This window comes from Cuculus canorus, chromosome 7 (assembly GCF_017976375.1).
Source record: "Cuculus canorus isolate bCucCan1 chromosome 7, bCucCan1.pri, whole genome shotgun sequence".
Classification (NCBI taxonomy): Eukaryota; Metazoa; Chordata; class Aves; order Cuculiformes; family Cuculidae; genus Cuculus; species Cuculus canorus.
The window spans coordinates 19,918,240-19,933,665 of record NC_071407.1 but is presented as its reverse complement, the minus strand read 5'-3'; the positions used below and the strand labels follow the sequence as shown (position 1 = coordinate 19,933,665).

The following is a 15,426-nucleotide window of genomic DNA, read 5'->3' as shown; positions in this document are numbered from 1 at the left end:
AATATCAACACGGCACGATCAAACATCCATAAGCTCTGGTCTCGCCCATTAAATTCTCTCTACTAGACTCATGCCATTTTGACTTCCAGCATATATTAAAATCAAGGGTCTAAACCTGGGCTAAGATGCATTGCTAGAATGGAGAGTGCTTAAAAAGTGGGTGGGTGGGGGAAGATGTGGGAAAGAGGTATCTCAGAACCAGCAGTCAGCTGCTGGAAGAACTTTGTTCCACACTTATAAAGTATATGACTATAATTAAAACTTTGTCTAGAAACCAGGAGCGAAGCTGAAGTCTGTGTCCTCTTGTTCTTCCTAAAGAAATTTAAAAGAGAATTACAGCAGGAACTTCCTCTAGAGATACCAGAGCCGAAGGCACTAGAGAAAGGAGGCTACCCTTTCAAAATCTTCCCAAGTGCAATTCAGCCTGCCTAAAGCACAGTATTAATGCTGACTGAACCTAATAACAACTACATAGGTTCTGGAGGGACCAGCAGCATAAAAAAAAAAATATAGCCCTTTGACTTAAAAATCTTCCTCAAAATACCTTGAATGGACTGAGGGAACAAAAGAGGAAAGAAAACTCCTACAGGTTCCTTCTTTACAGGGTGCCCTCATATCTATATGAAATTAAGAATCCAGACCCAGGAGAGGGGATTTATCACAGCGCAGGCAGCCTATTGCTCCTTACAAACACGACTGCACTGTGTCTCAGCACAAGATTACTCGCTCTTGCTGGTGGGGAAAAGACCATACCTTAATCTTCACACTACACCATTTTTCCTGCTTTTTGCTTTCCCCAGTAGCTCAGTAGAAGTTGTTTGGTTTTTTTATTTTTTTTATTTGAAGAAACTTCTCTTTCCTTACCCCTAGGCTCATGTACCTGAACAAAACACCTTCAAGCAGCAGTTCTTTGCAGTATCCTTGGTCATCTGACAGACCACAGGATAGCTAAGCTCTGCAACTGAAAAACCCGGACTGCTTTTCTATGGACGAACGCTCACTGAATCCATCAAAGCTTCAGGCAACAGTGGACGTGTATATTCATATGCTTTTCTAAATCTGTTCCAAGCTGATGAACAGCCTAAATGGATTTTAAATTTCATAGCAAGCTTAGGCTACCACTTTGTGTCTGCACTGGCTGCCATTCAGCCCAAGAATAATTTAATACTTTATAGTGTGCTTCTGCTCAAAAGATAAAACTGTACAGGCCTTCAGAAAAGACAAAGCATTTACATTTTTTAAGGACTGCACTTTTGATTCCTTTGTTATGATCCTGGCATTAGCATTTTCAGAGTTTACCCCTTAGAGGGCCAGAAAAATAAGACTACAAAGTGCTTTCTCATTACACTAAACTCATTCCTCCAGAGCAATTACGTGATGAGAACATCACACATATGACCTGAAGATATTTTCGTACATCACATCATCAGTTACAGGATATATCCAATACTTTGAAGCGAAACAATATCACTAATTTGAGGGTAACTGCTTACAGATCAGCTTTGTTAGTGACCTTGTTTAATCTGTTTATAAGCACGATTCCTTTATCAAAGAGCAGAGGGCATGCATTACCAACCATCGTGAAAAAAACCTTTCTTAGATCAGTGACTAGCTGTATTTTAGGGTCAATTTCATCTACATTTAGAGGATAAAGCCTCTATAAAGTTTAATTATTTGTCCATGTGCCTTGTATGATGAAGGCACTTAACAGTGAACAGTAGCTTTTTGGTAAAAGAGTAAAGAGTCGAGATGTAGAACTGAGCTGCATATCCATCCGCCAGTTCAGGGTGTTTCAATCAGCATCGCTGTGCTTGAACAGGGCAAGTTTTGAATCAGGACAAGTCAAAGTCCCATGATTAAATCAATTCAACCTGCCTTCAGTGGTATTTCTTTTTTTTTTTCCTAAACAAACATAGAAAGGATTCCAGAAATTCAAATGTTTCATGTGGAGCAGATTGAAAAGGAGTGTTTGAAATATACACACCAAAAAAGCAAAGAAGGGCCTGGAGGAATGCCACATCCCCTAGTGTGCAACAGACTGCACAAAACCTAAGAGCACCAATCAGGATCCTTCTACATCTTATTCTCTGCTTCTTTTTCTCCTGCTTCTGGCCTCCATTGCTAGCCAAGAAGTCAGATTGTTTTTTTTCTTGTCCTGGCCACATGTACCAGCAACTCTTCAGCATCTCCTGGCATCTGCCTCTTGGCAAACTGCCTTTTTGCCTCTCCCTCCCAAGGGATGGCTCCACCTGGTCCCAGCACTTGGGGTCTATGTTCAGAGAGGTCCTGCTACCTCTACCAGCTGATCTCATTTTCAGTGGCACCATCTGTCTGCGTCTCTCTCTTTGATCACTTTGAGCCCTAGGGCACTGCTTTCCTTGGTCACACTGACTAACACAGCATCCTCTCTTGGCCAGAGGCTGAGTTGTGACTCAACCCTTTCCACTCATAGTGCACCTTGCAACTGAGATCAGTGGAAAGACACATAGTAATCACAGGGAGTTCGTAATGACACATCAGCACTAGAAAGGCTTTGAGTCAAGCATCAGTGCCAAGCATTTGTAGCAGATTTGCTACATTTGCTGTGCTGTAAGCTAGACTTGGGTGGAAGAATAACAGCTGAAACAGTCCTTTGCAGGAAGTGTGATCATTATTTCTGTACACATACAGATCAACATATCTGGAAATGCAGAATATAATTGATTAAACTCAACTTTGGTTAAACAGCTCCTCTTAAAATGGTGTAGTATCAACAAGCTCCAAGGATTTCAGCAAGGGTTACACAGGCAGCCAAGCATTCCCATATTTCTTCCTTTATGTGTATTCAATCTGCCTTATTTGTCAGGTTGTTACACTATTTTAAGCAAAAATAAGAGGCACTTTCCTATTAAATCTCAGAACCAGTAAAAATATTCCCATGTACTTACGCTTCCACGCAGCATCCCACTACTATAATCTTTTGTGTTTTGTCCTACAAATTGCAACAGCCAACCTACCCGTAGACTGCAAAATAGTATTGTAGCTTAGCACTGAACTGCCTGGATGTGCAAGACAGCATTCAGATGTATGAGGCAAATCAGGGCGATGATTTCACCAGTGGAACTTCCACTTTTTGCCCCTGTTAGAAGTGATCTTCAGTGTGGAGTGATGCATGGAATGGATCAGACACAGAGGCTACAGAGGAGCAGTAAGAACATCAATACCTCTGGGAAGCTCATGTTTGCAACCAAAAAGTCTCACCCACTAAACTGGCAAAGCTAACTTTTGCTTCCCTTGAGAGCTTTAGCTTTTGCAACACCCAGCAAATACTGACGTCTCACTGGCCAGCACTGTCAGGGAGCGCTTTGTCAGAGTGCAAGGTCCTTCCTGCCACACTATCTACTCTCGATGAATTGAAAATGAACTGTGCAGCTTCATACAGGTACTCAACTGCTGCTGCCAAAAGACTCGTGCTGAATTTCAGACTCACTGGGAGAAGTACAATGACACTCAATGATGAAACTACCATCTCTGCTGAACAATGCCTGAAAATCCAACTGAAGATCCCTAAGAAATGAAGGGCCATGGTAAGCAGGAAGAGGCACAACACCATTTTAGAAAAGTACAGATATGAATTTATACTCACACGGCATTTATTTCAAAATCCTTTCTGTGAATGCACATTTTCTGATGCTGAATGCAAAACACAATCCAACATCACTCCTTCAGCTTGCTGAATACTTTCTGCACTGGACAGCTGCCCTGCTCACTATTTAAGACACTCAGTAATCTTGTCTTTCTGCTCCAAAGTGAAAGTTGTCTGTGCCCATTTAAACTGTAAATTAAGTGTAGCCACTGTTTCCTCTACTAGAGATAGGCATGAATAGCTTCCTACATCCTGAAATACCCAGAACAGAAAAAAAAGGCACTTCAGATTGTCACAGCCATAATGATTCAGTCTCTCATTAAAAGTGACTCTTACCAGCAACATCAACTGTGACAACAAAGAGTTGAGGCCTATGAACCCCATGAAACATTCTGGGCAACCAACATAGCCTTGCTTGCAAGAAGGCTTTAAGCAATTGTACTTGTGTAAGCAAAAGGTGTCACACTTCCAGCTAATTAAAAATCTTATTTATCATTCAGAAGTAGGAGTAGGGTATGTATTGTAATAAGTTATCTTGGACAGAAGACACTACTTTCCTAATGGCATAACAAAGCAATTGAAGTGTGACTAGAATGGGTAGAACATCATGCTTCCCTTACAAGATCAAGGACTGTAATAGCAAACATTTTAAAATACTTACAACGTCATGCCCATTTCATGGCACTAACAACAATTCAGTGTTGCAGTGGCAATAAAATAATGTTTAAGCACATAACCCAATACATATTTAGGATGCACAGCTATCCATATCTTACAGAGACCATTACATCAGACAGCTTATGGTATAAAAGAACATACTTGGGTGATGTTTCTGGAGCGATTCCTCCCTCTCAAGATAACATCTCAGGCATCCGTCATCTATCTTGCTCCTACCAAGCTAAGGAGGCTGACAGTGTGAAAGAGAAAACCTACTGTAGCTTCCATTTTATTTGACCTGTAAAGAGAGTCTGCAAAACACCAGAGAGTTCTAATGTTTCAAGAGTGACTATCAGTGACAGAGAGGTGTAAGAAGCATTTTCTACTGGTTGCATTGCCACATATATCACCCCAGTTCTGAACTGAAAGAAATGCCAGTATCCCCAAGTATGTCAAAGACTGAGTTTTAACAAGGAACATACCTTTGAGATGTTGCTAGAGCGGCTCACAGAATGCCCCAAAGCCTTCTCATTCTGAAAGAGGAAGAACAGGATCACTGCAGCAACAAATAACAGTTAGGAGGATATTTTAAAGCTAGTATTAGAAACCAGAGTCCATGGAGAAAGTCTTGGAGCTATGGCTTTTAAGGATGCTGCTTCTGTCGACATCAGCCTGACTTATGATAATCACTCAACTGCTTTGCTTGCTCAACAAGATATTACCGTGTAGACAATCCATAGGCAAGACAAGTACAAACTGAGAAATACTAGAACAACTATTTCTTTTCTATATCAATACTGCAAAGCCCTTCTCTCAAATGGCATCTGTTTTGGAAAGGATATTTCTCAGTCCTGCTTCATCTACACCTAAAGGTAAACATCCAACCACTGAAATTGAAAGCTCTTGCTTAAGAAAAAACAAAAGCATTACAGCGATGTCTAGAAAGAATTGCAAATAACCACATGCATGTCACTTAAGGACATAAAGCAGAATTACTGAGGAGCTTCCTACTTATCACAGAACTGAGAATTAAACTGTAAATATCATACAAGATGGAAATGCAGAAGCTGCAATTCTCAACACTGAAATCAGTGACAACTGTAGCTGTTACTCACTTTTCAGTGTTCAGACCCTGACTGATATGGAAGACAATCTTATTTCCTACCAACATGAACTGTAGGTTTCACCGAGATATTTCATCCTTTATGTGTTCCTGATTTCTTAACATCAGTTTACCATAAGTCTAACCGACAAGATTGCTCCACAGGGAAGAGCCTAGAAATTGCTCTGCAAAAACTCTTCTGACTGAAATCCAACAAGAACTTTTTTCTAAACAAATATTACAAACTGGGTAAGTCATAATATTTGGTTACAGATTAGCATCTATGTTCCTCCAAGCCTGTGAAGCTGGGATGCAAATTGATTTGACATTCAAAACTTCTCTAGAACTGTATCTTTTCATATGGGATTTTTGGGAATCAAACTCTTTCACCTTTATTCCTGGGAGAATTTAACCTAACAGAGATGCTTTGCCTGCGCCCTCTTCAAGTTCTCATTAGCACTGACGGATGAGACAGAGCTTGAGATCCATAGTCTGCAGGAGAAATAGAGACATAAAAAACTACCCCAAAACAGTCAACTGTTGTTACTCCTAAACTAGCTTGGATATAGCACACTGGTTTCAGATCTCCTGCCTATGGCTCGTTACAGTTCAAATGACCTTCAGTGCCTAAAGTCTACATCAAGTCAGCCCAGGACACCCAGATGCTTACACCCACGCTTTGAGATCCCCATGCTTCCAGACAGTTCTTCCTACAGCACATCCCCAGACCAACATCAAAGCCTTACGTCAAGAAAAAAGAAGGCCAGGCAAAAACTGCAGCATGTGCCTACAAAAGCAGGCAGTCCCTTCTTCACAGCACCCGTTGCCACTCAACACAGTCTTGGGCACTGCCTCAATTGGTGGATATAAATTGCACTTCCTCCCTTAAAAACATGAGGAAGCAAATACAGTGTTCTGAAATCCTCTGTTTGAGTACCCAGAAGATTGTAAAATAGTGTTTCAGAAAAAGTGACAGGGAGCTCTCTGCCAGTTTTGACTGATGGCCAAACTAAAAATCAGCATGGATCAGTTTAAGGTCTGGCATAGTTGTTGCCTAAATTACCATTGACCTGAATGCTAGATTTGCATACTGCAAGGCTGAGTTTTATTTTTGAGATGACTATGAGCTTCTGTTACATTGATAACAGTATTCCTGCAACAGAAACTATGACATAAAGATCCTCAAAAACCCAGATATGATGCTTATGTGAAGACTGACACTGGATGGAAGTCCTGCCAGAACCAGTACAGCTATGAACTGACTCCAACCGGGAAGGACCTAGCTGATTTCATCAAAGGCCGTGTAACTATAGCAACAGAAAAAAAAAAAGTTCATTGAAACTACAGAAGACGGGGGAAGAAAAAATGGGGCAGGTATGTTCTCAAGCTATGACAAAAAGAGACCAACAGAAGCTGGCATGCACAAAGACTTGTCATTGTATACGTGTGAGATGTATGGGGAAGCAGGCTGTGCTTGGCCTTCTAGGGATGCTTGAGAGGTAAACAAAGCAAGGCTGTGCGAGACAAGGAGAAATGGTTGTGAAGTGTAGGACTTGTGGCCAAGATGTATGCTTGAAGCAATGCATATAGCTCCACACCGGTGACAGAGTCAAATCCAGCCCTAGATGTCAAACGCTTCTGGGCAAAATTCCTAAAGACAAAATTAGACACAGCAGAGGTTCTACACGTTAACTCAATGCTGCCTGAATACCATTGTCTAGCTGAAAAAGATACCTGCAAGGGACCATGACTGAACTTACAACAGCACCTGTGTTGAAAAGGATGTGCTAAAGTTCAATAAGCATGAACAGGCTGGAGGAAAAGACATATTTGTACAACACGGTAAATGATGCAGAGCAAACAGTCTTAGCTGCACTACAGAAAAAATGTTCTTTCTGCTATACTCCCAGAACTGATCTTATCTGATGTATGCCAGTAGCCTCTAAGAGACAGATGCTTTTATTCACTTTATTGATCTTTGGTTGGAAACATACCTATCAGAGGTTTCAGCCAGTAGACAACTGCTAACAGCTGGTTTTGTTGTTGAAAGAGCGATCACTTAAATAAAAAAAGCTATCTTGAAAAATGTTCCCTTAAAGGTTACAGAATGCATGCACACATTTCTAGAGGAGCCCTGGCCACGCAAGTGCTCTTTCACATTTCGGTTTCTTTACCGCACAGAGTTGGTACATCCATAAACTAAATAGGAAACTCACTGTGGTCTTAGCCTAGGTTGACCAAATTCTATTCTCTAATGGGCTCCTTAGACTGATGAATAGCGAAGGAGCACCAACTCAGCCATATTTTCAAGGAGTGACAACTGACCCAGTAGCTGCTACTAGATCCAAGAGAATTGCAAATTTACACAGATTTTCCAGTCTGGTTGGTCTGCCAACTACCAAGTAGTCCCATGGCCCAGATAAAACTGCTTCAGCCCTTGGACACCACCTGACTCTTCTTAGCTTGTCTTCTAATCAGGGACATTTGTTGAAACAGCTGCTCCAAGTCTCACAGTTTACATAGACGCAGACTTCAAAACATGTTGGGCTGAAAACAGGTAAACAACTGAATCTTGCTGTGCAACAGCAGTTCTGAGTTCACTATGACCACTCAAGTAGCAACCCTGCTGAAGGAGTGTACAGCACCTTCTTGCCCAGCTTCTGCAAAGGACCAAAAAATATATATACATTTCTTTTAATCATTAAACAGTAACAAGAACACCTCTAAGCAATACAGTTCATTAAGTCAATCTATGCTTTTTAATTCTCTTTTAAAAATAAAATAACAAACATTTATCCTTCAGAACGAAAAAGAACCGTGGAAGCCATTAAATAGAGCCAGCACTTGCTGGTGTTTTCATATGCTGCAATACATTAACGATGCTGTATGTTTTCCAGTCATTAAGAGCAGTAAAGCCACGAAAGGAGCTCCTGGAATAGGTAGATTTTGATGACAGGCACAATTACTAGGTGAGGAACAGAAACGTTAAATACATTAAAATTATTTAAAAGGCAAACAAACAGAAGCTCACTTTTTAAACTATACCCATCACTGGTATATTCATCCTGGCATCTTTTACCAATTATTCACAAATTAAGACTGACCTGAGAGTGGCAAGGCTAAGTTTCTATTAAGATATTATCACTACCCAACAAATAAAGGTCTTCAGAGACTTTTTCCAGTATGTTCTCATTGCACAGTAAGACATTCTAGTCTAGTAATTACAGCTCCAAACAAGCTCTCCTTCCCTCTTGCAGAAGTGTTTGCACTTGAATGAAAGGTCAAGAAAAATGCAGCATCTGCCAGCATGGACCATACAATTATCACCAGTTAAAGCAAGCACCGCTCTACTTTAGCAGATCAGTCTTTCTGTGTGGGATAATGGGAATCCTGCCTTTCCAAATCATCCTACTCAACTAGAACCATTTGGCAGGCATTTAAAAAGAAAATCTACACAATAAAAAATTACAAGTGTAACTTGTAACTTCTCCTGAGCCACTCACTGCCAGCTGCTGCTCTGAGGTCCCCATCAGAACCTGACTGATCAGAAACAGAGAAGAAGGCAGAAGCAGGGAAATGACTAGAAAACAGAAAAACTGCTACACATTCCATATCAATATATTTCTCTATACTTTGGATACACTTGCTTGCAATAGCCTGAACCCTTGCCCCTGCCTCCCTCCTCCAATTACCTTTCTTTTCCTGTGTTGCCCTTGAATTTCCTTTGAGTAACAGAACTGCCTCCTTCCTTCAGCAGTTGCTTCAGCTCACATCTATTTTCCTACAAGGCTCTTCATCTTGCCTTCTCCACCTTGCTGGCTCATTTTCCCTTCTGCCACCATTCCTTAGTTACTCCTGCATGACACATCTCCCTTCTCAGGTCAGAAAGATAAATGCTGACACCTCTCCTTTTACCTCAGTCTTCCATTTTCAGCACTTCAAGTTATTTTACCCTTGCTTTCCTACCATAACATATCCACTTTCCACTAAGCACACCGGTGACATAATTACACAGCCAAACCCAGAAGTCTTGTGAACCTCAAAACACCAGTTTCTATCACCTGAGTCAGAAAAAGAGTCCTCACTCACTGATAACAATTCAGGCAGCCATAGCTGCTCTTGGGAACTTACGATACCAATGCGTCATGCTGACCTTTCTTCAAACTCGGCTGTGGACTTAACGTAGCCTCAACAAGTGGGCATCTTAAAGAAAAACAATTTGGATGTCCTTGACAGGATTGAAAGAAACTTGGTAAAATGTTTTGGATTTTGTGTTTTCAATCATTAAGACACATAATTACAAGACAACAGAGGAAGTAGTCTCATGGCTTGGGCAGCCTCCTTCTGACTACATCTCTGACAACAAACTTATGTTCAGTCCTAAGTATGGCTAATAATAAACCCATCTTTATCTTATCCATACACCTGGAAAAGAAATGGAAAGACAGATCCTAATGGTTTAGTAGCAAGGTGATTTTTATTCTCTTTCACTCTGGGAAAGGACAGAGGGCAGCAGAGGAGGGTCCACCTTTCTCCCAAAGCCACCCATAGCTGTGCATGAACCCAGCACAGACCTGCTTTCTGAAGTCCTAATTCTCTAACATAACAGTGACCTGATAGGGCACTATATTCCCCATTTTGTAACACAACTTTTATGTTACTTTAACTTACATGACAAAATGAGTCAAGAGCCTCATCTAATGACAGGAGTTCTCCAATCAAATTCTCAGTAATAAAGAGCAGAGCCCTTTGTTGTAATGGTGTTCTTACTACAACGCCTCAGCCACAGGTCCCCCTATAAGGCAGGGTAGTAATGCCTCAGCCAACAGAGACACAGTTAAACAAAGCAGGGCAGACCGGCTAGGGCACTGCCCGTTCGAAGTTTTCTACCTGGAACCTGAAAGACATTTTAATATCATTTTGTGCATTACAATTGCAATGTACAAAGATAGTTTAAGCATAAGATCAATATCTTGTAAAATCACTTACTGCCATCAAAAAAGTCTTCTGGTAAATGGTTGCTTTCCCTAATAAAAGACTTAGCAAAAGAAAATTAATAAGTAATAATTGCTCCCTTTTATGCAGTAACTCTAATTCTTAGATCTTATGACAACTACAGAATGGGATATGGAATGGTGTTGCTAGAAATGGTGAGGTGCTCAAGTGCTGAGTAGCTGAATTACCCTTGCAGGGCAAAGCAGCAAGCCAGGGGTGAAAGTCCATCAAGTCTCATGATCAGAGCATGAATGCACAGCTGTTCTAAAAACATGCAGCCACACACTCCCATGCATTGTGTCAGATTTCATAACTGTGTTAGATTTCCTAATAACTCTTTCTCACAACTTATGCAAATCTTGCACTGCAATCCTATACCTGAACAGCAGAGATAAAAAAATAACACATGCTTTTAATTTGGCGAGAGGGGTTGTTGCTGTTGACAACACTGGTATGTGCACTACATTGTCTGAAGTGGATAGAACGAGAGGGAAGAAATGGGAGAAGGCTTTGTGAACTACTTTATTAATCTGTAAAAACCAATGGATTGTTAAATTACAAGTTTTGTCAGCACTAGATCTTACAACTCACAGAACCCAACATTTGATTACTTCATTAGGAAATGATATTTTTGCATCATATCAAATGAGCATGGCCTTTATTTCTTTGGTAGCCATCAGGTCATCACAGAAGAACAATAAACTTACTAACAGTTTATAAAGCCAATGCTTGGCAAACTTCTTGCTCATTCCAAATTTTTGTCCACAACATATGATGAAATATCATGAAGGTTTGTCAATTATTTTTGCATGCAGCTAGGGCTGTACTGAAGGGAAGAATAATGGCATCTATGCTCTTGTGCAGTATTTATCCCCAGACACTGGAAACTGAGTGAGATGATGGAAATCACAATACTTATTTCCTTTTTTGCCTTCCTGGAGACCCAATATAAATACTGAAAAAGAAATCCAAATAATCTGCCTCGTGCCTATAGTCCAGTATCTTCTAGTTTTGCATGATCCCATATGACTCTCTGTGACCAGCAACTCATGAATGAGTGCAGAAACCCAATATAAGATTTCAGATCTTCCATCTCAGTGGAAGTTCTCTGTGGATTACTCAGCTCACTGACTTGCTCACTCATGTTCACATCAAGCCATTTCACATAGTGGGAGGCAAGCTCAGAAAAACAACCTGAAGGCAAAAAACAAGGCTGGAAGTAAAACATACGAGAATTAACAAGCTTTATTCCAGGTGCTGAACTTACAGCTGTGCCTGAGAACATCAAGCAACAAAAATAAAACTACAAAATCATATGGCTCTAAGGAAAGAAAGTCCAATGAAAAGAAAAGAGACAGAACAGTTTTAATGGCAGAGTTAAAGGAATTCAAAGAACAGGCCCCTTGGGGGTTTGGGGAAGAGAGTCAAGAAGACTAACAGATCACAAGAAATATAAATGAGAGGAAACTCAAAGAACAAGGCAAAGAGTAGAATGTTGAAGTTAAATACGAATATCTTGGCTACGTCAGCATCACAGTATAGTTGGAAGCACAATACACTTCATCTCCAGTCAGCCTTGAGAACAGCTCTTAGAGCTTGCATGGACGTGCCTGATACTATGCAAACCTGACAGGCATGCAGGTCCCTGCATGTTCCAGATATGGTCCATCCATTTATAAGTCCTTACTCATTGTGTATTGCTGTATGCTCAGTCTTACCAGTTTGGTTTTAGGAGTATGTGGGATACAATACTAGGATCCATTCTTGAGTCCAGCCATTCACTGACTGAGGTTAGGAGATCATTGTCTTCAAAAAAGCCCTTTTCTCCATGGCTTTGTTCTCCAGACTGTTTTTCAACATACCATTTTTCTGGGTTTTTTTGCATTTTTGTGTTTTACTTCCAAAGGCTCTGCACAAAATGATTATGGGTAACATGCATCTCCAGCTGACATTTCAAAATAGATATCTGATCTCAATATCCCCTATTTAACTGTTTGAGCTATAAGAAGTCACAAAAGCCTTCCTCTTGCTAAGCTGAGGCTGCCTCACCTGGAAGAGTAAATTTTAATTCTGCAGAAGACCATCAGTCTGGTACATTTCACTAAAATTTCCTCCATTCACACACTTACTATATTCACTTGCCATATTCCTAATTTGTAACAAAGAAAGTAAACCTCAAAATTTGGCATTCGCCACGCTTTATGGATATTCTGTCTCGCTGTTGCCAGACAACCTGCCCAAAATGGATGCATGCCTTTATGTGATGCAACACATAAAAAGGAATCCTTCCCTCAGGCAACAAATTATATGAAATACAAAAGACATGATCCAAAAATATACATCTTTCTTGTTAATGGAAGCAGTATGCATTAAGCTTACCTATATGACAGCAAAAACGCCTTTTCAAATGATTTCATGTATTTAACAGCAGAAAGAGAGATGCAAACACTGAGGAAGCCAGCAATTATGAACAGATTAAAAAGAACATTCTATCTCTTGTGAAGTAATTGCATTCAATGCAACTGCTGGAATTCTCATGGTACACTACGCACATCAATATGCCAAAGCAATTGACTATTTTAAACATTCACAGATTAAAAATCCCTCTAGGCAACCAGTAATTTGGAATTTCTCAAGCTGCCAATAGACATAGAAAGCCTGCAGTCCAGATGCACTCTCCAAAGAGCTGGCCCTTCTCAGCATCGACACAACTTTGTGGGTTCAGTCACTTGCTGTGGGACCAGGCTGTGTGCTTGCACACGCTCCTCAGGCAGGGTGGCAGGTGGCTGTGCAGTCTGCATATCGTGTGCAACTTGGATGTGATGCACGTGCCTGGATCACTGCCTCTGCTCAGCTCAGAAGGTCAACAAAGCCTCTCTTATTTCCAACTCATATTATACTGTTGAAGTATATTGTTGGAACAGTGAATCACAGAATCCTCTTTTAGCCAAGGTTACAATGGCCTCCTGAATCTAAAACCAGATTCAGAACAATTCTAGTAAACTGGATACTTCCCAAAGCAAATGCAGTACTTCAAGTTGCTCCTGTTTTGCTCAATGATTTTATCTTCTTTTCCTCTCTTTCCATCTTAAGATATTAAGATTGTTTATTAACTTATTTATGACTACATGGGCCATAAGGGCAAACAGTATTCCAAAATGCAAACAGCAGCTAGAGAAAGCACTTCCTAAATGATGCTGGAAAAGCATTCAGGGTATTTTTGCTAATGTTTAATACGATATGGTCAAAAGCATATAACAAAAAAACTCTTGAAAGAGCACTAGTAGATATCAGACCTGTTTAGTGATACCTACTTGTTACAGACTGGCTTGGTTTTCCCTGAAATTTCATCTTCCAAGTTTTATTAGAGCAGTTTGCAAAGTATTCTGACCCACAGCATTTCAAACGGTGTCAAATAGTCACACAAACTTAGGTAAATGAGGAACTGGGCTCTACAGATACCACCATTAAAGTTACTTAGTCAAACACTAGTTAGAGCGAGATCCTTATAAGAATCTAACTTGTGATGTTCTGAAGAGCTTCAAGCACCTTACGTTTCTTGAAACAATTGTTTGTAAGGTCAAAAAACAGACAAAGAATAATATCTCAGAAAAAGAACACATTCAATCATCCTTACAGAAACAAACTCACTAAGTGTGTCCCTGACACAGAAGCAGGATAAGGATTCAGAACTTATCTGCAAGTCAGTTAACATCACCTAAACCCATGTCTAACAGCTGATGGTACCCAGTTTACTCACATTGATCATTGGTATACATGTACATAATTTTCCCACCTTCTTTTTCTGTCACAATAGCTTATGCCCACAAATGAAAATCAATCAAAGAAATCTTTTTGGCGGAAGACAAGTTCTCAGAAGAATAAGATTCTCTAAATTTTTGATACTTTTCCTGCTCTCAGCAAACATAAGGACAACACAGGACACCAACAGGATGAAAACAAAATCCTACAGAAGATTTGTTCGTTTCAGGAAGGTAATTTCAACTTTTTTATATGAAGAAGAATAACTTTATATGCATATCGAATAAGGAGAAACTCTTCCACAGTGAGACCAAAAGCCAAAAGTGAGCCTCATTCTGTCAGGGACATCTTTCTTAGTTCTGTATTCAGCAGCAGTACTTCTTGAAAAGGAGAGTGCATCGGATCTCTCATGTCTTCAAAATGTGGCAGCAGGCAAAAAGCAAACCAAATGCCAGCATGGAGAAGGAATGGGCAGAAATAAAAACTGAAACAGTGTTAAAACCAGTGACAGGTCAACATTTTTTTGTATATGGTCACTAGACGTTCCTGGCTTTATGGAGGTCAGGGGGAATTCTACCACTAATGTCAATCTGGTCAAAAGTTTGGCCTGTTAGCAAGAAATGCTGCAGAAACGCAGAGTTCAGCAACAAAGAGCTTGGGGTGGTCAACAATAAGACATTTTGTTATATGAAGACAGCTGAAGTGACAGATTATTAAATAGAAAGGAAATAAATAACGTGAAGTGAAGAAAAGACAAGTAGCTAAGACTTTACAGTTGTGTTGCACACCTTCAGAACACAAGGAAGCAGGTGACTCAAGCTACTACACGCTAAGACACATATACTTACATGAATTATTTTCCGGAGGAAGCAATAAACCAGCACGCCATGTGGAAAAAGTGGTCCTACCAAAACCAACAAGAAATGCCTGTGGTCTCAGGAAGAATCAGAGTGAGCCACTATCAACATCCTGATCTAAAAAAAAAAGTATTTCCATAACTTCAATTGGTAGTAGTCAGTTCAGCAGACTGGGACCTAAAGTAGTTTTAAAAATACTGACTTGCCTTAAAGACTGAGAAGCAGAGAAGAAGAAATTGCAATAAGAGTGAGCTAGAAAAATATGTGTTTACCTCTGCACATGGAAATCTACATTTGCTGCATGTTCAGCAGGGAGAAGTAGGAGCACTTCTAAAAGAAGTCCTGTGCAGGAAGGGACTGCTACAAAGTGCTTACACTGAGCGATACTGAAGCCAACGGAAGCGCACCAGCTAAATAAAGCAGGGATG

At 40.3% G+C, this 15,426-nt stretch overlaps 1 protein-coding gene across 7 annotated transcripts in view; it reads right to left on the bottom strand.

Moving 5' to 3' along the window:
* The window catches only part of MARCHF8 (membrane associated ring-CH-type finger 8), a 96,141-nt gene that overhangs the window by 19,591 nt on the left and 61,124 nt on the right, over positions 1-15,426 (bottom strand). For 6 of the 7 annotated variants that reach the window (XM_054071537.1, XM_054071540.1, XM_054071538.1 and 3 more), the window contains one exon: positions 4,765-4,815. The exons of the other annotated variant lie outside the window; for it this stretch is intronic. In XM_054071537.1, the coding sequence (XP_053927512.1) occupies positions 4,765-4,815 (51 nt within the window). The remainder of the gene's footprint in view (positions 1-4,764; positions 4,816-15,426) is intronic. 7 annotated transcript variants of the gene reach the window in all.